General features: G+C 43.1%; 1 protein-coding gene across 3 annotated transcripts; it reads left to right on the forward strand.

Annotated features, from left to right (window-relative positions):
- Nucleotides 1-311: 311 nt before the first annotated feature.
- rassf5 (Ras association domain family member 5) lies at nt 312-25,879 on the forward strand. Of its 3 annotated transcripts, XM_034532681.1 has the most exons (6): nt 312-1,300; nt 14,872-14,999; nt 21,859-21,972; nt 22,767-23,100; nt 23,192-23,307; nt 23,519-25,879. In XM_034532681.1, the coding sequence occupies exons 1-6, from the start codon at nt 514-516 to the stop codon at nt 23,660-23,662; spliced, it is 1,623 nt and encodes a 540-aa protein (XP_034388572.1). In that variant the 5' UTR covers nt 312-513; the 3' UTR covers nt 23,663-25,879. The 3 variants fall into 3 exon arrangements, with proteins under 3 accessions (XP_034388572.1, XP_034388574.1, XP_034388573.1); XM_034532683.1 differs by lacking the exons at nt 312-1,300; nt 14,872-14,999 and adding an exon at nt 17,337-18,399 and having other exon boundaries at nt 21,862-21,972; XM_034532682.1 differs by lacking the exons at nt 312-1,300; nt 14,872-14,999 and adding an exon at nt 17,339-18,399.

Genomic DNA, 25,879 nt, shown 5'->3' on the forward strand with positions numbered 1-25,879 from the left:
TGAGATTGTGGTGTGTGGTTTATGCCAGTCTGCTCTCTGTAGTCTGTGTTTAGTAAAAGTGGATTCAGAGGTTAATTACTGGGACTACATTTAGAGCAGACTAAAGGCCATACTGATAGACTGCCAACAAAGTGCAGTGAGTCGTCAGAAAGTTACGTGTGAAGTGTTTTTAACCAGTGATTTAGTGGTTAATAATACGTCAAAACAACACGGTTCCCTCCTCAGTCTGTCTTAAAGTGTTGTCTTCCTGCTCAAAAAACGTCACCATCGCCTGTTTGAATTTTCAAAAAAAATCCAAACTACAGTGTGAGTCAGGGATTAGAGCGCGCTCCTGTCGCTTTAAATGGAGCGCGCTCACGGCATTTAAAGCTGACAGGTCCCTCGCGTCACTACTACACGCTTGTTGCGGGTGTGAGTCTGAGTTTACATTCAGGGCACGGATTAAAAACACGAACTGGTACACACTCCAAGCTGCCAAACACACACACACACGCATTATAAGGGAACAGGATAATGGCGTCTGTGAGTGTGGTGGGGCAGCACCCGGGTCCGCACAGACTGGACTCGGAACCGCTGCTCTTCAAACTGGCCAGAGGCAGAAAGAAAATCACCCTGCCGAGGAAGTCGTCCTGGGAGAAGATGATTTTCAGGAGAAGCGGGGAATGCGGGTCGTCCACAACTGGAGGGCAATCGGGAGCTCATCCCTTGTCTCCGGGACCAGCTGGGAAAACGACAGCGAGAGGAGGGATGATGCCCGGTGAAGGATGCGGAGCTCCTGCGCCACGTAGCATGGACCAGGACAGAGAGGAGAGCAGCACGGACTGCGACAAGCGCACCGCAGCTGGATCTGAAGAAAGCCAAACCGGGCACATCAACAATGACTCAAGCCCTAACCCAGTTAGTCGGAGAGGGACTTCGCTCAAGGGCTCGAGCATCAATGTCATGCCAAGCGGAGCAGTTACGAATGGACACAAAGGAGCGCACCGAGACGCGTCACGCGGTAGACTGGACACCTGGAGCGGAGACAGCGGACGTCAGAGCATCTCCTCCTCCGTGCCAGCAGAAGTACACGCCGGCAGTCTACCGCTGGAGCGGCTTACACAGGGAAGGACCGGAGTGGTCAAGCTGGCACGCACCGAGCCTCCCCGTCGGGAGGCCTGGTCCATCTTCCCCCGGGGGGTGGATCCTCGGGTGAGGACCGAGAAGGGTGAAGGACATCTATTCGAGTCCAAGCCCTGTACGCGCGACTGGTGTGACGCCTGTAGCCGTCAGATCACTGCACAAGCACTCAAGTGTCAAAGTAAGTAGAGAGTCATTCAGATATGTCTTTAGGGTGTTTTTGTCGGAATAAGTGATAGTTGTTACCCATTGGCACTTTCATATTTTATTAATCAAAAGATGCACTTTAAACCCTTCTTTCAGTCGTAATGTTGGTTGCATGTATTCTACCTTATTAGATAATACAGATGGTCTCTGTTGGTAAATTGAAGAGAACTTGACTTACTGTCCTGTATCTTGTTTTTGCTACAATATAATATTTATTATTGTGATTATTATTCTATGAAGGGCACAAGTAGCCGGCTAAACTCTTCCATACTGGTTGCTGTGTGCGTGTACACATACCGAATGTACTCAGTGAAGTGTGCATGTGCCTTTGTGACTGAGCCAGTATGACATAGGACATTTCCCTGCGTTTTCTAGCTCCACAGACACAGCCAAAACCCTTCCATGGAAAGCCCATTATCTTGTCCTTTAAGCTTTGCAGTCTGACCTCAAAGAATGATGACAATATAGTAGAATTAAAAGTGTTACTTTGGTGTGTATTAACGCATGTGTTTTACATTGTCTATGTGAGAACAAAGTATGTGTTCCAGCAGGCATACAGATGTAATAGTGACACTGGAAGCACTGGAAACTGTTTACATTCATTCTGCCTGATATCTATGGAGTCACATGACTGTATTACTGTACTTCTGAGAGCTGCTCAGGCTCTGACGGCATCACTCCCACCTGCACAGCTCTGGGAGGCAGACAGTTTGGAACAAGCCAATTTGACCATGGCAGATATGTTTAATCTAACTTGAGGGCACACACATACAAACACCCTTGGTGGGAGTGTGTGTGTGTGTGTGTGTGTGTGTGTGTGTGGCTTTACTGTGCACATACTGTACTGTATGCATGCTGTGTATGTGTGTGAGAGTGCTGCTGACTTGGCATTGTGTCAGCAGCACTCTGTCACAGGGAGGCTGCGGCTGCAGAACAGATGGAGATAAAGAAATTAATGAGAGGGTCGAGAGAAGGGAAGGAAGAAAGGGACGGCTGAAACAGAGGAACAGAGCCGAGGGGCCATGGAACAAGAAAGGGATAGAATGAGAAGTAGTTGGATTCAAGGTTGACACAAATAATAGAAAGAGTCAGAGGAGAGGTGGAGAGAGGCAGGGTGAGAGGAATGAGAAAAAACGGAGAGCTAGAAGAAGAGATGGGGGGGGGGGGGGGGGGCGTGCAAGTGAGGGATAGGGGAAAAGAACAAGGGTTTGTCCAGCACTGCAGAGCTGTCTGATTTAGTGTGCTATCAGCAATAGCTCAGTAGAGCGAGAGCAGATTACTGGAGCACTATTCCCACACATACACAGAGAAACACACACAGAGTTTCTTTACAACCCAATAACTTTTTGTCTCCACGGGTCTCTTTGTGGATCCAGCTAATTTGCTAGAGCTTGCTTTTCTCTGCCAGCAGCTGCCCTCTATAGATCAAACTTTCTTTTTGTCTCTTTTCTTGGAAAACATCAGAGGTGAGTGTGGTATACAGTCCTGGGGGTCACAGGACATTTATGACAACCAACACAATTTTAGGCATTTCAGGTTATTTTTGTGGGAAGAGACGCAACCAAAACTGCCAAAATAGAAACGGCACACACGCACACACACACATATGCACACATGCTCCTCTTTCAACTACACCCAGCAAATAACAGGGAGTGAGAGACGGAGGCCTGGCAGCCATAAACAACCATCCTTCTGTCTCTTAGTCTCGTTGTATGCCTCCCTTCCTCTGTTTGCCTTTAATCTATCCCCCTCCCTGTGTCTGCTTTGGCTTGGTTGCATATGAAGTTCATGGAAACAGCACTTTCCCCCTCTAGAAAGTCGGGTGATTGCAGGGACTGGTTGATGGCGCCTTGCCCTACTGGGGAATCTGTCAATCGAGCCGGAGCTCCCAGTCTCTCTGTTGTTGCACAATGCTCCTACAGCTGGCTTTCGTCTGTGTTTCTGATCTTTTTTTAAAAATCCTTATTGTTTTTCATGAAAGTTAGATGTTTGAGTTTGATTTGTATTATGCATTCTAAATAGCAATGCCCCCTCATTATATAAATACACTATAATTGAGAGCCATATGTAAAATAATGAAGCATATGATATACCTGATAAGTGACAGCCTATATGTCTGCTATATTGACACTAAGCTGGCCTTTTAAGGGAACTCTCTCCACACACACTCTTCTCTGATGTTCTTCTAATGGTATCCAAATGTCTAACACTTTTGTTTTAAACAAGGACATCACCATATAATACACATAAATAATGATAGATACTTTTCTTTTTTATAAAGCTGTAAAGAAAAGTCCAATGTGTAACAGTTATATCAATATATACAGTAGATGTGGGTTGTATCCCATCAGTGGCTGTTGTTTATCAGTGTTCTTGTGATTTGAATTGTTATCTCTCCATATTGGGACGTTGATCAGGACAGGCAGGAAGGTGGCAGGGAGCGAGGGAGTGAGGGAGGGGAATGGCAGTCTCCTTAATCCCAGCTCGTGGTGTCTCCTTCCTGGGATTATGTCTCAAGGATGGAGAGGTTGGGATTACAGGTTGGCAGACAGAGTCAGACGTCAGATTAGTCTTTAATTAAAGCTTTCAGGGTAATATGCTTTTATGGCACCTGTGTGCCGAGACCCTGGGTTTGGTCCTCGCCTCTTCAGCCTTGTCCAGCAATAGGACTTGCACCTTGTACTGGATATGCACAATTTCCACCTTCTAGTTGCAATCTAAACCTCAATTTTCTAGCAGAGTGGAAATCCTTGTTGTTACAGTGAGCAAATGTGGGGTCGTTTACTGGTCACTGTAGAGACAGGGATGGGATACTCACTTTGACCTTTGGCTGCCAGGAAGCCCCACAGCCACACACCCAAACACACACACACACACACACACACACACACACAGTTGCCGCAGCACCTTCATAGTAACCCTCTTCATGTATTTTTTATGGCCCATGGCACTCCTCTCTCAAGAGGATGTGCCTTTTCTTTAAACCCCATCTCCTCCATATTTCCCTTTGGCCTATGTAATACAGACCCTGTTTTAGGAACCCTTGCAGTCGTTTCACATTGGTCTTCTCAAAGCTCCATTCACAGTTGAAAAAGAAAACATGGGAAGAAGGTTGTGTTAAATGGCTCATAACCTTCTTGTGCCGGCATACCACTGCTGCCGCCCTGCCAGACATGCAATGAATATAGTTTTAACTAGATATCAGCCAGAACATTCCTTCAGACCTTACATGTCTTAAATTGAAGACAAAAATAATCTGAATACAAGACTGCATTGCATGAGAAAGCTATTGAGCACCTGTTCATCAGATTACTACATCACAATGCATCTTTCTTCAACTACATAGAAAGAGTCTTCGCCCAGTCGCCCTTAACAATATTTCACCTTGATAAAAAAAGGAAGACGTCACAAGATAAAGCATGCAGAGAAGGATTTTGTTTTTGCAGAAAGACCTGCGTGGTGTTTTTGCACCATTGCTGCTAAACTGTATGTATGGCAGAGCAGTGGGGATTTTCAACCAGGCTATATTTAGGTCGCCCTTGGTGAATAGTGATCGGAGGACTGCAGGGGAAGAGATGGTTAGGGCAGAACAGAAAGGGTAAAGACATTCTAAAGCCCATCTGTGATGAGAGCGATTTAGGGATCTTGGATTTTATAAGGAGGCCTCACGTCATTCTCTGTTTTGCAGTGAAAAAAATTGTGACATCAGAGCATAACCTTCTTCTGCCATTGCTTGCAATTATGTCATATGCTTGTGAGGGAAACTGGAGAGCACATCCTGTTCCTCCAAATTTTAAAAGTAGAGCAGAAGAACTCCCAGTAGCTTGCTTTCTCTCTTTTTTTTTCCTTTCACAGTACATATTAATAACCGATGGACTGCGCTTCACCTCAACCCACACATACAAGCACAAACACACTCACTTGAAGTGATGCATGTCCTTCTCGCTGACAAGATGTTGTGACAGACTGTCGTGGGGTTCGACAGGATGGTTGACTCAACTCCCCTCAACCACTGCCCTAGGGTTTCACACTGAGGAGACAGAACAGGGGGAGAAGAGCATCGGTAACTACCTATGCAGTGGTCTATGATGTTTCTGCTCTATTGTATGGAGATCCCATCCTCTTCTCTACTGAATGAACTGTGTACAGTCAACCACCGAGGGAGCAGAAAATGAGAAAAGGCTCCTGTTGCATGAAAGAGAAGAGAGAAGGGAATAGAGAATTGTGAGGGGGTCTCTGTCTCTTTAAGCTGGCTGTTTGTTACTGCAGAGTGTGTGGGTGCTGCAGTGGAGACAGAGAGAGAGGGAGAGAGAAAGAGGGGAGAGAGGACGAGGGAGCATTGATAACAGACACGTTAGAGAGGAACAAGTAGTACAGACGAGATTCAGGGCTCATGTCCACACACTGACGTGTAAGGGAGACCGAGCAGGTGAGGAAAGAAAAGTGTGAGGCAAGTAGAGAGGTGAGAGCATTAGGGAGTGTGTGAGGAGTACAGGTGGAGGGGTGGCAGAGCGAGTGGAGAGGGGGCTGTTTATTCGGAGCGTGGCACCAGTGGCAGAGTGGCTGCGCTGGGATGGCAGAGGAGGGAATTGGGGGGGCTGGCGCTGGGGCAGTCCGCAAAAGGACAGGGGCAGCGGGGGGCAGGACAGGAGGACCAGCGAGGGTTACGCGCACAGGACGGTGCCTGCCGGCTGGTGCCACCATGCTCCCTCAATGGCACAGATAGCACCTCTCGTCCCGGGGCAGGAGGACACGCAGGGGGAGTCAGGGGAGGGGTTCGGGTCAGGGAGAGTTGAGGGCTTTGGGGTGGGCACAGCGTTACTTGGCCAGGTGTCACTGCATCTAGATGAGGTCAGGGGTGATTCGGAAGGGGAGGCTGGCAGCGCCTGCTTCGGACAGGTGTCACGACGCCTGGGGAGGCTGCTGAAGAGGCTGCCCAAGTCTCGCTCCTGGAGCGACAGCCTGCGGATCCTCCGACGATCATCCTCTAATGGTTCTCTGCTCAACACCTCAGGTATGGAGTGGAGACTGGAGTGTGAACAAGTGGTAAAAACTGGGAATTGAGACTTAGAGGTTGTGCATGGAATCTAAATCAGTTTGGTAGTGATAGGGGTCAGTATTTTTGGGAAAAGGGAAAGGTGATGAGTAGACAAGTTGAGCCGGGTTGCCCTGAAAGACCGACTGCGGGCCAAAATATTTGGGTATTTTGTGCATCGGTCTGTCTATCTGTGAACTACAATGCCCTCAAGGCCTGTTACTCTTTGTCTATACCCCCGTCTCTATCGGCTGATCTATCCCCCTCGCTTTTGTGTGAGGTAAGTGTTGTTGTGTGTTAACAGTGAGGACAGGCAGTAAACGGCAGAATAGTCCGGTAAACAGGTCCGATGAAAGCTGTTGGATCTACAGTTTATTCTTACTCCAGACACACAAACACAGAAAACCGACACAATTTCAATCTGTTCGATAAAATTCGACGTAATTGGATTAACATATTGACTTTCATATTTATAGCAGGAATTTGAGATAAGGTGGAGCCAGCTGAAGGTTGCAAGGTATCGATTTGTCCCATGTTATCTCCAAATACAGGACTGGCTAATGCACTTTTTTGGGGGGTGATGAATACATAATGTAACATTAGCACAAAGTGTGGCTGGGGTAAAAAGTAGCAGAGAGCAAAATGGCTGGGTGCTGCAGACTTATTGATTCATTCACAGCAAGAGACTAAGTGCTGAATTAAAAAAAACATGTTATCTCAGCTGTGTGTGTGTGTGTCCCTCTGTGTATGCCTGATAATACCCTGACCAAACATGACTCAGGGAGCTGCTCATCAAGAGCTCACCCATCCACCTGAGTGGTGTCATGCTGCAGCCTCAAAAGCTTCAGAAAACAGCATTAACAGAGTGAGCTACATGCAGCAGACAGATAATGGGTATTTTAAGCTGGTGTTCCCTGGAAGGAAACCTAGTTGATCTTTCACTGGCCCAAACCACATTCACATGCAGTTCCTCTTTGATTGCTTCTTTTATCTATTATTAGTCAGAATCTAATTCTCTAAAGTGTAACTTGGTGACTGTGGTCTCATAGTTTGAGAGGATAAGGTGTTTTAAGAGGAGTACTGTTGGATGTGTTCAGGGCAAAGGTTAAACTGTTATTTATTTATTTCTTTTTAAGGATACCTTTGAAGGTTTTTGGGTAGCTTTATGAAGTCTGAAAATAATCGTAATGATGTCATTATGTCGGCTAGGAGATTAAAAACTTTCCATAGAAAGTCTGTTACAAATGTAGACCTTTTGAAAGATTTATCAAAGATGGAAGGTCAAACGTAATGATTTTATCAAATGGAATTATGGGAAATGTAGGATCCATTTTTCCAGGGATCCACTGATCTGACTTTTTCAGTCCTGATACCTGGAGATTGGGATCATGTGTAAGGCAAATTCAGGCTTGACTTAAAGATTGCTTTCCTCACTTTGTAAAATAAAATTTAACAAATGAGTACATAGATGCAAATATACTAACTTGTTATTTATTAAAATAATGGTCTCTGATTGAGCTTTCTGAGTTTTGGTATCAGCTTGACTTGAGTATGAATATAGTGTATTCTTGGAATACTTAATTTTTTTACTGCAATGAACTTCAATGTGAATGAGCTTAAATGTCCATTCATAAACTTTGTCAAAAATACTATCTCTATATGAACTGAGAAAATTCTGCCTGCTGATGAAGGTCATAAGATGCGCCTGAAAGCTCTGGTAGAAATCCACAAAATGGCCTTTGAGTGAGACAGTTTGTCAACTCAATTTATTCACTATGTTCATAGCCCTGTAATGGTTTTAGCAAAACAAATCAATTTGTATTTATTGAACATCAAATTGATCCTGAAAAGCTTAATCAGAGGAGCATTTAACTGGGATTAAAACATAAAATCATCAACACACAGAAATATTCTCATGAAGAAAAACATACCCCTAAAGCATTTGGCTGCCTCTATCTGCACCTCACTGGACAGAATAAGCCTTGAGTCTGGTGTCTGCTTATGTTTGTTTAGTGAATTCAGGGAGCATCTGTAGATTGACAGATGGATGAATTGAGGAAGGGGAAGGTAGAGATGCTGCATTGATGGAGATAGAACTTCAGTATCGAATATGAAATGATTGTTTGTGCACATATAGACACAGATGTCAAAGGCAACTGGGTCAGATTTAATTTAGGTTTGGTGATATTTGTTTGCTCATGTCTGGTGGGTCAGCATATGGAGTTTGCATCCTGGAAGCTCATTGAAGTCGAGTGTGTTTGAGTAACATGAGAGAACAGAAGCTGATGATGATGATTTGATCTATGATGATAAGCAGTAGAATGAGTAGCATGGTGTGTAGTGTGTGTGAGCAGCACAGTGGGAGAACATGAATAACTGCTCCAAATGAGCTATGATGGGATCAGACAGTCTAAAGCCCCCAAAGCTGCTCTTAATTCCTTCATAAGACCTGCAGAGCTCCCTTTAGGTTCATCAGTGACCGTGTTGATACCCTCGCTTATATGTTAGAGCTAACTCACCCCTATTAATCCCCTCCCTCCTAACGCAGACAAGGCGCAAATACAATATGCCCCTCCCAGTGGCTCTATCTGTTGCCGCACAGACATCCTCCATGATCCGAGAAACACTGCAAATCTGTGTCTCTACCCTCCCCTGTCTGTCCCACACCCACAGTCTCCCAGAAAAAAACAATCCCCCACATCCCCTATCTTCTAAAAGGGCACAGGAGATAATGCAGAGACAAACATCAAAATACTGAGCTTTTTGGAGACGGAAAAGGGAAGCATGACCATGGAGATTTTTTCCCTCAGCAGCCTCCACCACCACCACCTGACTGTCCTTTTTTTAGAACAGGATTGACATTTAACACACTGCAATCAAAGCTCCTCCTTTTCTGTCTCCCCTTGCAGTTATCGACCCACTTGCAGCAGTGGAAGTTAACACAGCCACCACATATAGATCTTTCCATACTGTACATCTAAGCTCCCTCATCTCTTTCCACTGCGCTGATGGAGTTTCCTGGCCCTCTCTCTTTCTCATCTCCATCAATCTGCATCATCGTCCAGCTCTGTCTGGAGGCAGGGTCATTTTAAAATCAGTCAGATTGGAATGATGGCATGAGAGACAACATCTTCTGTGGAGGAGCAACCGGTCTTCCATGGCGATACATAACACCTTCCCCTTGTTGAAACAACACACACAGACTCCAGACTCCATGGCTCTGTGCAGGATGAACTGATGAGTGTTTATGGCTCAACATCATTACAGTCATCTCTTGATGTCCAGTCCCCACATGCAGGCGTGCGTGTGCATTCATGCTTGTTCACTGTCATTTCTAAATTGTATAGTGGCTCTATTGAACCAGGAAATGCCTCGCTGAGATAAAGTATCTTTAACTGGAGCGTCCTCATACAGACAGCAGCAGGACATCGAAGTTACAAATTCAGATTCAGATTCAGAGCTATGATAAACCTGGTGATGATAAAACACTAAAAGAATCATAGTTCTGCAGTTTACCGGACAAAATATATATTTTAAGGCCAATCAAATAAAGAGGTCCATCCACACTGACAGCTAACAGGTCTTTAGATTATAAGTACTTTTAAAAGAGGAAAAAGGTTCCTGACGTTTTATGTGTCTGAAGCCTTTTCCAGTCAAAAGGAGCAGTTTACAGGAAGGCTATTTTCCCTTTCAGTACAGACTTCAGTACAGAATCAAAGCAAATACAGAAAGTAAAAGGTAGTTTCCAGTGAAAAACACTGAAGTCAGATGTGTCTGTGCATGCGCCGAATCCAGTGACTCTTCTCGAAAAACCTGTTGTGGAATTTCCAGAAGTGAACCTGAACACATTTTCTCCTAAAAATCCAGCAGAGTGGAATCTGCCTCGTTCTCTTTAGTTAAAGCAACTTCAGTTAAAGCCCTTCTGGGTCACTGGATCCCTGCTGCCGCTGCTTCACAGCCTGCTCATTTGCACACACGCATGGCACAGCATCTCAAAGACACATACATACATACATACAAGCAAAAGTCTGAATCACTTGAGTATCATATTTAGTCCAGCACCTTGTACCTTTGCTGTAAAACAGAGGAGGTGGACACTGTGTTTACATCGATGATGCTTGGTGCTCAAACAGTCAAATTTGATGGTCAGTGTTTCACTGATGTTAATGTTAAGATGTCAGCCATATCGTCTGCCCTGAGAGTTGTTTTGTTGCCGCTGTTTACATTCCTTCTTGTGCAAATAAAAAGAAATGTACAACCGGAATGCACTACACTTAAATATTTCACCTTAATTTAATTTAAGTCCAAACCCTGGGGTTTGTTTAAGGTGTGAATCAAGACAACAACACATTTTCACAAAGATATAAACAAAAATACACACTAAGTGGACACAAAATCAGCACCACAATATTTTGTTTATTTCTGTCATTTTAGAGTCGAGCAGTATTTTGTCCAAAATGCTGAAATGCTTATTACCCTCTCAGTAAATACACTACTTACATATACATATATAAATATGTGTGTGTGGGAAACAGACAATATGTGTCATAAGTGTGGGAATAATCTGGAGCCTAGGTGAACCGTGACTTGCTGACAGTAGAGTATCTTACTGTAGGTGTGGAACAGGAAAAAATCTCTGAATGTGAGTTTCTGACCACTAGTAGTGCTATGGAGCACTGCTTTTTAACAGTTGATTCAATTTTATCTTGCATCATGTGTTCACACCATAGAAAAATACACACAATGTGTTTAAGTGAATAGCACTAAATGTAAACACAACTTTGTTTGTTTCCGTCTTTTGCCTGCGTTTATCTAAAGTCAGAACAAATTCAAACCTATACCAGTGCCTCTTAATAGCACTATTTTAAGGGGCTTTTGTAGTTGGATTAGACAAAGCTAGGCTAGCTCTTTCCCACTGTTTCCATACTTTGTGCTCAGCTAAGTTAGCCAGCTGATAGGGACAGCTTCATATTTACTCTACAAACAAAATCAATCTCCTCATCTAACTCTCTGTAAGATATTGAATAAACACTTTTACCAAAGTATTGACTATTTTTTTTAGGTGTGGTTGAATAAAGAATTAGAGGCACATTATGTAATCCAGAGGGAGGGTGGATGGAGTAAATGAAAGAAAGCAGGACAGGAAAGGAGTTTCTCTCTTCCTTTCCCCTGTGTGTTTCCTTTCTTTCTCTCTTTCTGCAATGACCTCTCAAGTGTCATGGGCAGAGGATCCCTTATCTGACCTCTCCTCTCTCCTCAACACATCCCTCCTGTCAGCGAGGCACTGCAGCCCTTCCCTCCATCCCTCTTTCTCTCTCTCTCTGCCAGCCGGTCTCTGTTGCACACACACATACTTACGTTTATCTGCCTCTGTTATGCACTGACCTCTAAACTGTAACAAGCAAAGCATCCTCTATCTGAACTTTTCTCTTTTGTTGGACATATCCCTCCTGTCAGTAAGCTTTCCCCTGTTTCCCTTTAATCTCTCCTCCTTAGTCCCTGCTTCAATAATCAGGCCACTACTATTTTCCATGCCAGTGCAAAATATATGAAGCATTTCATTGCCAAACAAACATTTCCAAAGCACCTGCAATTCAAAGCATGAAAGTGAAAGTCATCAGTGATTAATCTAAGGTTTATAGCTAATTAATAACAAAACACTGGTGACCTTATGTAGGTAGAGCGCCTCTCTTTTTACAATGGTCATCAAGAAGCGTGTTGCCATGGTTGCGGTGCAGATGCTGAGTGTGAGAGATGCACTGGTGTCCCTCTCTTAGCAGGATACAGACAGAGCCACTAATTTCAGCAGACAGAAAAACAACCAGGCTGAGCTCCGCTCGTTCATTCAGCAACAAAGACGTTTACCAGAAAACAAGGTGGTGTTTTGAAGCATTTGTTTAAATATTGGCTTCTCAACAGAACATCGGAATAGTTTAATATATTTTATTGAATCTGGCTGATAGTGTGTAGTCTACTGTAGAGTGTTTTATTTGAAAAGTGTTTCTGCTTGATAACAACAAAAAGGATCTGACTCAGTGCCCCCCCCCCCCCCCCAAGCTGCCGTCCTCTCTCTGCTCATGCGGTTTAAAAGTATCTCTTTTCTTTAGCATGGATTATCTCTCCAACAGAGGAGAAGTTAGATGTCAGGCAATGCATCTCAGGGGAAAAGCCTCTGGCCACACTAAATTCTTATGAGACATAAACAAGCATTGGCTGCCATATGTGGGACCAACAAAAAATACAAGAACAGTGGACTATTTTGGGAAGTTTTTTGGGGAAGCACCTACATGTATTCTTTTCTTGCCGAGCAGTAAGATGAGAGTTGACCATACAAGTGCTGCCATAGTGGTACAGTTTGTTGGCTATGAAAATGTAAAAGTAGCCTGTCCATCCATTGTTACAATACATAATGTATTTGTTTGCCCCATGTTCTTTGCTGGACCTTGTTGACAGTATGTCCATTATAATCTGTAATGTGTCCGTGTTATAAGTTTGTGATATTTCAAAAGGTTATTGCTGGGGTCATTTTACATGTTATAATATCAAATAGATATTTGTATCTTGTAGAGTTACTGTTCAACCTAACAAATGTGTATTGCCTTTCCATGTATGTGTTGTTAGTACTCATGCTGCAGTCAGTGCCGTAACGGAAACACATGAGGCCCCCCTGCAGAATAACCCTGAGAGGGCCCCCCCTCCATATGTAAGGGATAAATTGTTCCGCGGTCATTATCCAAAGATAAACGAACAGGACCCAAGCTTTTCTTTTGAGGGAAATTTATTCAATCAGAAAAAACAGCTCAAACAGAGAACAAATGTATTCCAACAGGAAAAAAAACATATGCTAGGGCCTATCAAACAGCTCAAACAGAACATATGTTACAACAACATAACAAATATGCCTACATATAGTCGATACACCCGTAAGCTACTTTCTACAGGTTTGCATTTGAATACACATGTGCGCGTCTTTTAGCAAATCTGTGTGCCAAGTCTTTAACCACGCTCTTTACATCTAAACTGCGCGCACGTTTATTCTCTATGCTAAGGATGGCCACACCGGACAGCCTCTCTGGTGACATGGAGCTTCTGAGATATGTTTTGATCAGTTTTAGCTTGGAAAATGACCTTTCATACTTAACGGTTACTTTTATTATTTTGTACAGAGCCGTTGTCTTCTCAAAAGGGTTGCAGTGTTGTACAACGTGAAATGAAGTTAAACAACGATGTGGTTGTGGAGATAATTAAGGAAACGTTAAAAAATAATGGGCGCATGGGGTATAGTGAGAGCATAGGTTTAATAAGGTTAATGTATTTTCAAGCACTACACATAGACAGAGCAGTACAGCTGTCAAAGTATAACGTTAGCTACGTGGTAATGTTAGCTATAGCAAACAGTACAATACCAGTCTCTTCTGGCAGATGAGTGCATCCTTCACCAGCTGGTCGAAAAAGACTTGTAATTTTGGGAAGTTTGTCATTTAATTCAGACATGTTCTGTTTTGAATGACGCTTTTGGGCACCACTTTTAAATGTGCGTTTCATTTTTCCTCAAGAGAAATTTCCTCGTAGTCTTCCCAGAATACACCGCGGCCCAACAATAACACCAGTCCGCGTAGCAGGAGGCCCTAGTGGTTTCCTGTTACGATTGCCTTTACAACTATTATTTAAAACTTATAAAGCCAGTTTGAAATACTTTTTTTTATTATGTAGCTTTATATGAGAGACAACTTTGAGGGATATCTTAATGTTATTACGTAATGTAATATTATTTATTTATTACATTATTCGGCCCAGATTCGGCCGCCATCATCGGCCAGAGTCGATGATGGCTGCCGATAACCGGTTGCCATGTCTCAGACAGAATCTGCCCATGTAAAATAAGATAAAATAAAAATAATCCTTTATTAGTCCCGCAGTGGGGAAATTACAGGATTACGGCAGCATTGCTCACAGTAATAAGTTAAAAAAAATGTCCGTAACAGCTACACCTGGGCCAGACATGGCAACAGTGAAATGTGCCAAAGGTGGCTCACATTTGGCCGCATCGAGCCGGAACACAGCCGAGTCAGCCGACACTTAGTCGCAATACGGCCGAGTCCGCTGGCTAGTGTTGGATTAAAAAAAAAAAGAATTAAAAAAGAAAAAAAAGAAAAAGAATTGCCATGCAATCACCCCCCGCATGGTGATTGCCATTCAACCGCGGGGGCTGCGGGGGGGTGATCTCTACGGGCCTGGCTGCAGTCTGGTACCTTGTAGGGGTGTGTTCTGGCATTAACCACTAGATGGCGCAAATTCTCTGTAAAAGGGAGTGTTTGTATGACTGTACCTGTTTGATTAAACTCACACATTTGGCTAATCAGCAATACACTCTCAGACATGAAATTTGAGTCTTATAGTTCACAGTGTCAGGTCAACATGTGACTGTTTCATCCGCTGCTTCTTAGCGGTTGGTTCTGTCCTACCACGTGTGCTCTTGTCTCTGATTGGTGTTGTTTTGTGTTCATCAGACTGTAGCTACACTTGTCACCTGGAGTGTGAGAGCCAGGTCCAGCTGGACTGCAACCGAAAGGACAGAGAGACTGAAGAAACTCCATCTCCCAGAAGACACTGCTCCTCTGCAGCCACTCAGCACAAGGTGAGCATTCAAATATGAAAAAAAGGAAATTCACACAGTAGAATTAAGAAGAGGTTTCAGAGAACTATTTGTGGCATTTTTAAGGGCACTAGAGAAGAGCACACACATTCATCTAAAATTGAGTGTGTTAAACTTTGTGTGTGTGGGTGTGTGTGTGTATGGTGAATAAGTGTACATTATTCACAATTGGGTAATGGCAGGGTTCATTCTGCAGCATATTTCCAAGCCTACACTTTTACATTCTTACATAATCACCCTCCTCTTTCACAACATGCTGTCGGTCCTCCTCCACCTCAGTTGTCTATACTTGTGAATGTATAAATGCGCTCATCTGCTTTTTTGTGGTCACAGAATGTTCCCAGACAGAATATGCTCTGTCACGTAAACCTCTGACGTGTCCCTCTCATGGCCTCCATGCTCCTCCTTCTCCTCCTGAAGTCTCTCTTTTCATCTTTCCTATCCTATATCATCATGTCGTACGGGCATTTTATTCAATCAGTGATGTCCTCACTTCTTCAGCCTTTTTAATAAGTTGAATCACTGTTCTCTGTAGGAACTTCCATTTTGGCATAGCTGTGTCAGCTCAACCTATTCTCAGATGCTATGGGTGCTAGTGGAATAGATTTAGTCATTCACTCTTTCAAACGTTAAACTCAAAATCTATTCATACTCATATGTACGAGCCACAAGATACAGTAATTATGTATAATAATTATGTTAAATTCATCCTCAAAATAGTGCTTTGCCCACTCCTAGTGTGACCACATGTGACTGAATGCTGCTCTTCGCATCCCAGCCTCAGTCACCCACGCATTGTGGTCCAGACACATACACTCACACACACATCGCATGCACAAAGGAAAGCTGGATAACCCCACAGGCCTGCAGCAGAACCTTGACAGCTACTCTATGCCTAGGGGGCAGTAAATGCAAAATTAGACCCCTGGTAGAGTGCCAGGTACTCCTTTTCCAGGGGGCGTGAACAAATGCACACAATTATTCTCCCCTAAAACACGTTGATGGGAATGGCGAGAATTGGAAAGAGAGCGATAGATTGATTATATTTTACCTAATGTCTTTTACCTTTTAATATTCACCATGTACTGCAAAGAAATTCTGGAGTCATTTTTAGTTTATTCACTGCTACTTCTTCTTTCAGAGTGTAATGACTATGTAGTTAAAGATAATGAGTTGAAAGTCAGAATTAAGTGAGTGTTGATGATGTCTGTCCTGGAGGTATCTGAACTCTCTCCACACTATAGTTTTGTTAGTACAGTACTGCAGACAAGAGGCGATATTTCCTGCAGTCCTCTTTCACCCCTTTTGCTCTGTTTTATGGCTGCAGCTGTGTGTGTGTGTGTGTGTGTGTGTGTGTGTGTGTGTGTGTGTGTGTGTGTGTGTGTGTGTGTGTGTGTGTGTGTGTGTGTGTGTGTGTGTGTGTGTGTGTGTGTGTGTGTGTGTGTGTGTGTGTGTGTGTGTGTGTGTGTGGCATCCCACCCCCAGCACATTGCCTTTTCCCTTAGTGATTACACTGATGGGAGGGAGGAGCAGAGCCACTGGTAATCAGTCTTCGGCTGACTCCAACCTGACACCTGATGAAAGGGTGACACACTGTCCCTGCATGCTGCAGCCCTCCACTACCATAAAGGTTTACCTATAATCATGTCAGAGTCGATTTTAAAATCTTACTTGCACATACAGAAACAGCACGTGTGGACAGATGATCATATGCAGCATCAACCTCAGCAGTGACAGGGGCATTAGTTGCTTTGTGGCAAGGTGGGTCACTGCCAGAGTCAGAGGGCAGATTGCAGGGTGAGCGTAAGGTTAGAGGTCACCGTAATTTCTATCCTGAGGGCAATCATTCATTATTTTTGTAATCTCACCTAAAGCACCGTGAGTGCCCCCTTTACCAACAAAGGTGACATGCAGCTGTGCAGGTGATGCTGTACTTCTAGACTGTATCTGTCCCCTGATTGGTTTTGATGTCAAAACAATAGCACTTATTAAATATGGCATGGTCCAACACAAAAGCCACATGTTTATAGTGGTTATCATGGCTTCTAATGAACCGTAGAATCATCCTGCTGCAGAATCTCAGAATCTCCCGAGAAGAGCAGCCATCTTCCCCAGCCTCTCTGCTGCCTCCTGTCACTTGCTCTTACGTATGCAACAAAGGAGCCCTGAGGCTTCATATCTCTCACTCATAAGCATTTCTCTTTCTACTTATCCATGCATCTCTCTCTCTCTCTCTCTCTCTCTCTCTGAAAGAGGAAGTGGCCACACTCTGCAGGGTGCAGTCGCTTGCAGAGAGAGAGAGAGAGAGAGTGGAGGGAGAAGGGGGGGAGGGTGCTGATAACACACTCAACCACAGATGGTTGAGCAAGGCTGCAAGAGAGTGAGGGAGCAAAGTGGGCGCAGAGACAGACAGATAGAGAGAGAGTAAGAAGAGGAGAGGAAGAGAGAGAGGTAAGCAAGAGAAAGAGGCAGAGTGGGAGGCATCCGTCTCTCTTGTAGTATTGACAAAGCAACGGCGAGACGAGGAGAAGAGGGATAACGGGGTCTGTGAACATCTTGTTGCTGCAGCCAAGAGATATTCTGCTGCTGTTTACTCTGGCCAGATGGATGCTCACAGAAATAAATGCCGGACTTGAATTGAACCGTTCATTGTTTCTTCGCAGTGGGTCGTCACAGAGACACAGGAAAGCAGGAAGTGGTATTGCATGCATGCTTTTATGAGTGTTGGATTGTGGGTATAGCCGGGGGCTCTCAGGTGAGCAGGGTTAACTTGAAACCAACTTGTAAACTGACTCCATGACATCAGTGTGTGCCTCTGTGTGTGAGAGGGTAACATACTGTGTATGAGTGTGTACATGTGTGCACGCTTAGCTGCAAGTTACCAGGTGCATATCCTGTATGGTGTGACACCGGCGTCAGAGCACACACACACGTCAGGAGGAAGTGACTAGCCTGTACTCGCTCTCCGATTTCCTGGTCCCCTCTCCGGTGGCACGCAAAGCACCGAATCTGAGCCGAGTTCACCTGTCTCGCCTTGCCAGGCGTGACTTACACTTTTCTGGATGCATCAGCAGAGGAGCTCTGACTTTTTCTGGATGAGAGAAGGACAATTAGAAGCGCGTGGACTCTGATTGTGGCTGAGTGTCACAGTGCCCTGCGTTTTCAAGATAAACCAGCACTTCCTCAACCTGTCAACGCATTGCACCGGTGCTTGGAGTCATCTCTGGACCTCTCCATGACTGTCAACACAGTGCTTACCTCCTCTATGACCAGCAGTAACAGCATGAGCAGTGGGTACTGCAGCCTGGATGACGAGAGCGAAGACTTCACTTTCTTCACGGCCAAGACCTCATTCTTCCGCAAGGCCAAGCATGCAGCTAAGGTACAGAATCAGGGCTACCCTCCGTCTGATAGATGAAACTGTAAGAGTAAGGCAAAAACTATGATCGGTCTGATGGTGGGTGTTTCCATTGGGCTGGGAACCAAACTGCCATTTATTTAAAAAACATGATCCCAGAAAGCAGAAGTATGGGGAGGAAGTGGTGGTATGTGTGCATTCTTAAGTGGGCCTTAAGGTGTGTGAGAGTGTAGGAAAGGGTTACTGTCATACATCTGTTTTGTCACATTGATCTCATCAACCATTTATCATGTATCATTATTTGGGGAGTGAGAACTTGTGTTTTTTTTTTTTTAATCTCGGACAAGTAACAACTATTGACAGAGATAATGTGTTTGCTGTGTTTAAGCAGATATACTGAGTTAATGATGGTAAACTACCGATTCTATAAAGGGTACTTCTCTACAGTGCGTGGGAGAGGTTTCCGTAGAAACAAAGCTGATACTTTTGCACTAGAACAAATGTGTGTGTGTGTGTGTGTGTGTTTGTGTGTGTGTGTGTATGTGTCGAGCAACTACTTGACTGTAGCAAACCATTTTCCTAGTTACCATAGCAACTCTGGGTTTTGTTGGCACTCACTTCCTGAGATTTTGTTTTGGTCTACTGTACACTGTATTACTTCACACATAATTGTGTCAGATATGTTAGCTTCGATGTATACAGTAAATTGCTCGCACTGCCGGGTGTTAGGTTCTGCTTGTTTGTTAGTGGGGCTTGTCCCAAGATGCAACATTTGACTGAACTATTTTCTCTAGACAGATAGAAAAGTAAAATCGGTTTCTAGTTGCACAAAAAGCCTGGAGATGAAATTCTTGAAACTACACAGACATATGCATCCATGTAAAACACACTCAGCCCTCGTTCGGCTGTGTTGTCCTGGCAGTGCCTTTGGTGTCTGACTTTGAGAAGGTATAATCTTTGAATAATTGACCAGCTGTGTTGTCAGCGTGTGCAATTAAGGGTTACTGCTGTGCTAAGGCAGAAAGGTATTGGGGTTAGCTTGTCTAGGATCCTGGTGCAGAAGCTGCCAGCTGATGGTGCCTGATTTTTCAGCACTATGCTGCCTTTTATTTTGTACATATAGTATAGCAGCAGTCATCTGTAGAACATAGGAGGGAACGGTTCTTGAATTGCGTCTTCTGGTAAAGCCCTAAAAGCTGTCCTGAAGTGAAAGTGTCCTGTTTTATTCCTGTATTTGAATATGACAAGGAGCTAATGCAAAAATATGTGCGGCATCCTGTGAATAGAGACATTATCATATATGTTGTGTATAAAGATTTCAAAATGTGTCACTGTGTTAAGTCGTCTTCCATGCATGTGTGCATGTATGTACACAGACACAAAGGGAGATACTTTCATCCATCTAAACAGTGGAATGGGAGTTCAGATCTTCTTTTCTTCATGAATTATTTCCAGAGCTGAGCCTTTTGCTCCAGATTAGCCAGCCATCTTTAATGTGTTTTATGTGTGTACATGTATGTGTGTAAATGTGTCTGTGTGTGAGAGCGTGCCACTGTGATGAGCTATGATGATATGTTCAGTCTATCCTGGTCTGCTTTTTCATGCAGTAAAAATTAATGACTTACATTGCTGTATTTTTTTCCCATTTACATTTACAGCATGAATCTCTGCGGTATCTCATACACTGAACGTCAAGCCAATAGTAGGAAAGTGTGTAGAGGTGGACTTATATATGAATAATAATAATAATAATAATAATAATAATACAGTACTTATTATAGAAATTGAGTTTTTGCTCCATTCCATTATTTTTGAGGGAGGTGTTAGTTATTTTATAGATAAAGACTATGTACAAAACGCTGTAAATAAAAAAGATAAAATAAAAATTTAAATCTGATACATAGCTTTACATTACAAAGCAATAAAAAGTAGATTAGCACATATCACATATTGCCTCCTCGACACTTGACCCAGTAAAAGCAATGCACTTACGTGTGTGGATGTTCATGAGTTATCGTTGAAATCTGTCCACATGTTTTGCTCTGTATTATTTGAGTATTGTTAGTTTCATTCTCACAGCGCCGCCATGTCCTCAATTTTGGCCAGTTGCAATAGATCCTAGACTCTAGTGTTACCTGAAGATCATGATGTCAATCGCACACACAGGTTTGACTGACACAATCAAGAGTGAGTTCAAGTTAACAAAAAGGTTGTCAGGGTTTCAACCAGTTATATGACCTCTCTTGTCTAATCTCATCAGAGTGAGAGCATCAACACTTACTCCATCACCCTGAGGTGTCTGTGTGTGTGTGTGTGTGTGTGTGTGTGTGTGTGTGTGTGTGTATATGTGTGTGTGAGTGATACCCTTATGTAACAGTCTATCTTACACACTAAAGCTGCTTTGCATCTGTCTGAATCCTCCATCATTAAACTGGATTAACTGGCCTGGACTTGTCAACTGTAATATTGTTATTATCAGACAGTAACCAATCATCAGACGCTCCATGCCGATCACTGTTTATGTCGAGTAAAAATTAAGAACTGATAAAAGTGCTAAATGCAGCAAATCCTGATTGTCTGGCGTGTGAGATAACAACAGTTTAAATATACAACAAACAAAAAAAGTATCACTCATTATTTCTCTGGAACCAGTTGTTTATTACCACAAGGTGCCTGAGTCCATGTGTGTGCACAGACAGAAACACACTCATGCACTTGCACACTGCATCTGTGTTGAATGAAACAGTGCTTTCATCACACAACCCGAGGACTCCCCTACAGAAATGATTCCTGCCCTGCATTTTCTCTCCCTCTCTCTGCCCTAGAAAATGCAAACGAACAAGAGAAGGAAAAAAATGCTATTGTGAGATAGAGAGGATGCATCCCACTGTACTATAAATAACCCAGTCAAACTCTGTGTTGCTAAGGCTTGCTCAGCAGCCACTCTTTCATCATTCCTCACCCCTTACTCGCCTCTTTCACTGCCTCCCCCTCCACCCTCCTTACCCTCACCATCTCTCTTTCTCACTCCCAGTCACAGAGGGAAATGAGTAAGAGTGAGAGGGAGGCAGTGCTGTCAATATTCTCGCGTGGTGATGCTGAATGCATGATTTGCTTCATTAACAACATTTCCTGTCCCCACATTGAGCGGTGGAGTTGTGTAACCACGCTGTAGAGGAAAGGCTGTAAGAACCCCCCCCATCAGCTTCAGCCAGAGAAGCAGGTTTTCCTCCTGAGGTTGATAAAGATGGAGGAATAGAGAAGGAGGTGTTTGTCAGAAGTAGTGCACCTATAATACTAGTATACTTTTTTTGTTAAAGGTTTGAAGGGTTTCTCTTGATTAATCTATATATTAATGAACTTGAGTAAAGCAAGAAAGAGCATTTGATTTTTACAGGACTTTTGGAGGAGGCAGCGCCACATGCTGGTCAAGAAAATGAAAATAATACCAGATATGTGGACGCTTCTCTTATTGCCTTTCAGCAGAAGGAAGTGAAGGAGGAAGATGAGGGAGGAACCAGGGACTTATCAGAGGAAGAGGTGTGGACAAGGATAGAAGAGTATAACGCTCAAGTCTCTGCAAATGGCATGAAACTGGTGAGTTTTAAACATGTGTTGTAGTTGATGAATATAATGTAAAACTAAAAATGCAACTATATTTCTTTTAATAAATAAAAAACGGAAATTGAGCTGGGACATAATGTTAAATATATATACTAAAGTCAGAACAATAGTAAACATAAGTAAAAGTTAAATTGTTAAATTGTTTTCCCTCCTAAATGATGTGCAGTTAAAAATTATTAACCATTAATTAATTAATTAATTATTAGACCATTATAGATGCATCAAATTTCATCAAAATAAAGTAACTTCTATAGATTTGGAAATCATCCTATAGGTGAAAAAACACTGGTTCCATGTTGTTGTAACTTTAAAGGCATAGTTTGACATTTTAGGAAATATGGTTATTGGCTGAGAAGATTGATACCACAGCTGTGTCTCGTGCAGTTTAGCTTAACTTCGCATGTAGACTGGAAACAGGTGGAAACATCATTGGGCTCTGTCAACACGATCATCCTACCAGCACCTCTAAAGCTTACCATATATATTGTTTGTTTAATGTGTTACCTTTGTACAGAGCTAAGCTCACCTATTCTGCCCCGTTTTCAGTCTTTATGCTAAGCTAGCTAATGGTTGCTGGCAGTAGCTTCATATTTATCATACAGGTCACGTGTGAGATTGGTATCAACCCTCTCATCTAACTCTCGGCAAGAAAGAAAATAACTGTATTTCCCAAACTGTTAAACTTTAAAGAACCACATATAATTCTTCTTTCCAGTCCTGCTAGAGTGCGTAAAACACAACTCCCTCTTTTCCTCTGTGCGCTTAAGTCTTCAGACGGATCCTACACAGGCTTTATTAAGGTCCACCTGAGGCTCAGTCGACCAGTCACAGTCCCCGCTGTGGAGGCGGCAGAGTCAGAGGAAGTGTCCAGGCCGACGGTTGGCTGTACTCAGGCACCGTCAGAGGGCCAGGAAGGGACGGATTGTGGGCAGAGCGAAAAGAGGACATCCTTCTACCTACCATGTGACTGTGTGAAGCAGCTCCACATCAGCTCTCTGACCACCACCAGAGAGGTCATCCAGGGCTTGCTGAAGAAGTTCATGGTGTTGGACAATCCCCGCAAGTTTGCTCTGTATAGGCAGACACACCGCGATGGACAGGGTGAGGAAAAGACGTCTAGTTACTAGATCATCTGCAGGAGACACGTGTCACACACAACATTGAATGATCTTTTTGCTTTTTCCCCCTCCAGATCTGTTCCAGAAGCTTCCTCTGAGTGAGCGTCCTCTTCTTCTTAGGTTGATAGCCGGGCCTGACCCAGAGCAGCTCAGCTTTGTCCTTAAGGAAAATGAGACTGGAGAGGTGGAGGTTAGAAAACACACATATTTATACACACATGTACTTATACACTTTATGTATCTGAGTTATCTAATTTTTCTCTTATTTGTATTCTTTATTTGTAATGAAAGTGAAATTATACAGGATGCTGAGGCCAATTCCTTTTTGTTAGACAATCATAGAAGGCTAGTAGCAAAATCTTTCTGCGGTATAATAATGTGTGTTTCTCATTCTCTGACAGTGGCATGCGTTCTCGGTCCCTGAGTTACAAAACTTCCTGGTAATCCTGGGGAAAGAGGAGGCGGAGCGTGTCCGGGCAGTGGCGCAAAAATACGCTGTGTACCGACAGAAACTACAAAAGGCCCTTCGACAACATGACCCCTAACCTCTTTTCGTTACCTTACTACCTTAACCCAGGGAGAGACTGACCCTTTGAACGCCGACCCGCTCAAGACCTGTGATCTATTCAGAGACTGGAGCCAGAGCTGAGCTTGTCTCCACCCTCGACACACATAAACACATAAACACCCAAACATACAGTACATCTATACAGATGCATACCCTTTCTCAGGACGCATACAAGCCCCACCCACACATCCACTCCCTGAGGAGAGAATAAGGGTTGAAAGCAACGTGAAAGGCTACAGGGTGTGTGGTCTGATTGGGCAAGCAGTATTGCCAAGGACACACACAGAAAGATCACAGCAACACAATTCGGGACTGATATGAATCATTAGTGTTTTTAAAGATTTCCTTTTCTTCTGCTGCTGCTACTGCAAGTGTTACTTATGCATGAGCCTCTCTCAGATCAGCCCCGTGCACATATAGAGCTAGAAGTAAAACAGAAGGTTTCTTTTGGATGGAAGGACCATCATACTGAGTGTTCTTTTTAATTATTTTTCTTGGAATTGATGTTTAGGGTTATCACCTGATGTATTATATCTCAATAAGATGTGTGGATTTGAGAGGGAGGTGTTTGGTCATGTCTTGAGGCAGAAGGCTGCATTTTGCTTTGAATGTTAGTGCAAGAAAGAATGGTAAGATAAGAAAGTGAGATCTATTCTCTGATTTTTCTCAGGGAGCATGCGTTGAGCAAAGAGAAAACCTAAAGGAGGCAAGAAACTGAATACAACACCCTATTTCAGCCAACTTTGTCCGAAATCCCTGCCTTTTTTATTTGTTGCTATCATTTTATTTTCCTACTTTAATGCCATGTGAAAAGACACTTTCAGGTGCTTCGCTGAAAGACCCAGTTACCAACACTCTCACCACACACAAACCTGTGGGGATTTCATTTTACCTCCCTAAATCCCCATACAACCAACTTTGCATGGACTGCTGAGCAAGGCAATCCGAATATTTTAACAGATTTTACACTTTATTGTAAAAGTGATTTTACACTGTTATTATATGGGTTGCATTCGAATGTGAGGATTTCTTTTACCAAAGTTGAGAAGGACCGATTCATTGAAAGGATTTCAAAGGGATAGCAGACATTTAGAATCTAATTAAAGGTGGTATGTAAAATATAAATAAACCAGCTTCTGTTTTTGCACATGTAGATGCAGGTCACTGAATAGCCCACATCTCTGTGGGTGGGCATGCATTTCTGCTTCTCTTTTCTTTAAAAAAAAAAAAAAGTACATACAATTCATGATAATGGCTATGATGTACCAATGACGTGTTTGCAATGCATATGTATTATGTAGACACTGGAAAAATAGTGACACGGTTTAACTTTGTTAACAATAATTATTAATGTTTTGGTATCACTCCTACCGGTTTGTGTGTGTGTGTGTGTGTGTGTGTGTGCGTGCGCGCGCCCATCCAGGACAAGGAGAATAGAGAATAATGTGAATTGTGTTTTATAATGAGCATCTGTGTGTTATCAGCGCTTGCTCGTTGGGCCTCACTTATCAAGTATTAAAACATGCATTGAGTACACATGTAATAGCACACATCACAACTGCAAATTAAGTTGTTTTGGAAAAGATATGACATCCATGTATCATAAAATGAGTGAATTGAACCTAATAATTTACTGTAACCTTTTCCCACACATTATTAATCTTCTAGTCAGAAATACTGAAAAATGAGGCCCGTTGTCCATCAGCACATGCTTCTCTGTTGATTCTTTTTTTTAAAGCCACCACCCAAAGCCCAAGCTGTTCCTGCTGGCAGTGCCTTTTGTTTCATGTGCCCCTGTGGATCTATGTAAGGTGTGTTTCAGCACACAGGTGCCTGAGTGTATTGTGGGTGCTTTTGCATGTGTGCAAATCTGTGTTTCTTGGGTGGTGTTGCATATGTCATTTTTCTTTCTTTCCACAACCCTTCATACATGTGTCTTTCCAACTAACCCTCTGTGTGTGTGTGTGTGTGTGTGTGTGTGTGTGTGTGTGTATGTGTGTGTGTGTGTGTGGTGCGTGTTATTTATTTCATGGGCCACTTCATTCCTAGGATATTATCTCAAGGATGATGAGACTTAATGCTTAATTCTGCAATTTATTTTGTTTAATTTGAAGAAGTGTGTGTATAAATATAGCAGTAGAACTGTACAGAATATCATAATTAAATAAAAAGGTCATCCCTTTATTGAAATGTT

The sequence above is a fragment of the Cyclopterus lumpus genome, chromosome 5, assembly GCF_009769545.1.
Source record: "Cyclopterus lumpus isolate fCycLum1 chromosome 5, fCycLum1.pri, whole genome shotgun sequence".
NCBI classification, from domain to species: domain Eukaryota; kingdom Metazoa; phylum Chordata; class Actinopteri; order Perciformes; family Cyclopteridae; genus Cyclopterus; species Cyclopterus lumpus.

Excerpts from the sequence above, each read along its gene's own strand:
- rassf5 (XM_034532681.1), top strand. The coding sequence starts at position 514 with ATGGCGTCTGTGAGTGTGGTGGGGCAGCACCCGGGTCCGCACAGACTG. Across the intron at positions 1,301-14,871 it reads ACAAGCACTCAAGTGTCAAA|ACTGTAGCTACACTTGTCAC; the intron begins GTAAGTAGAGAG and ends TGTGTTCATCAG. Across the intron at positions 23,101-23,191 it reads GACACACCGCGATGGACAGG|ATCTGTTCCAGAAGCTTCCT; the intron begins GTGAGGAAAAGA and ends TTCCCCCTCCAG.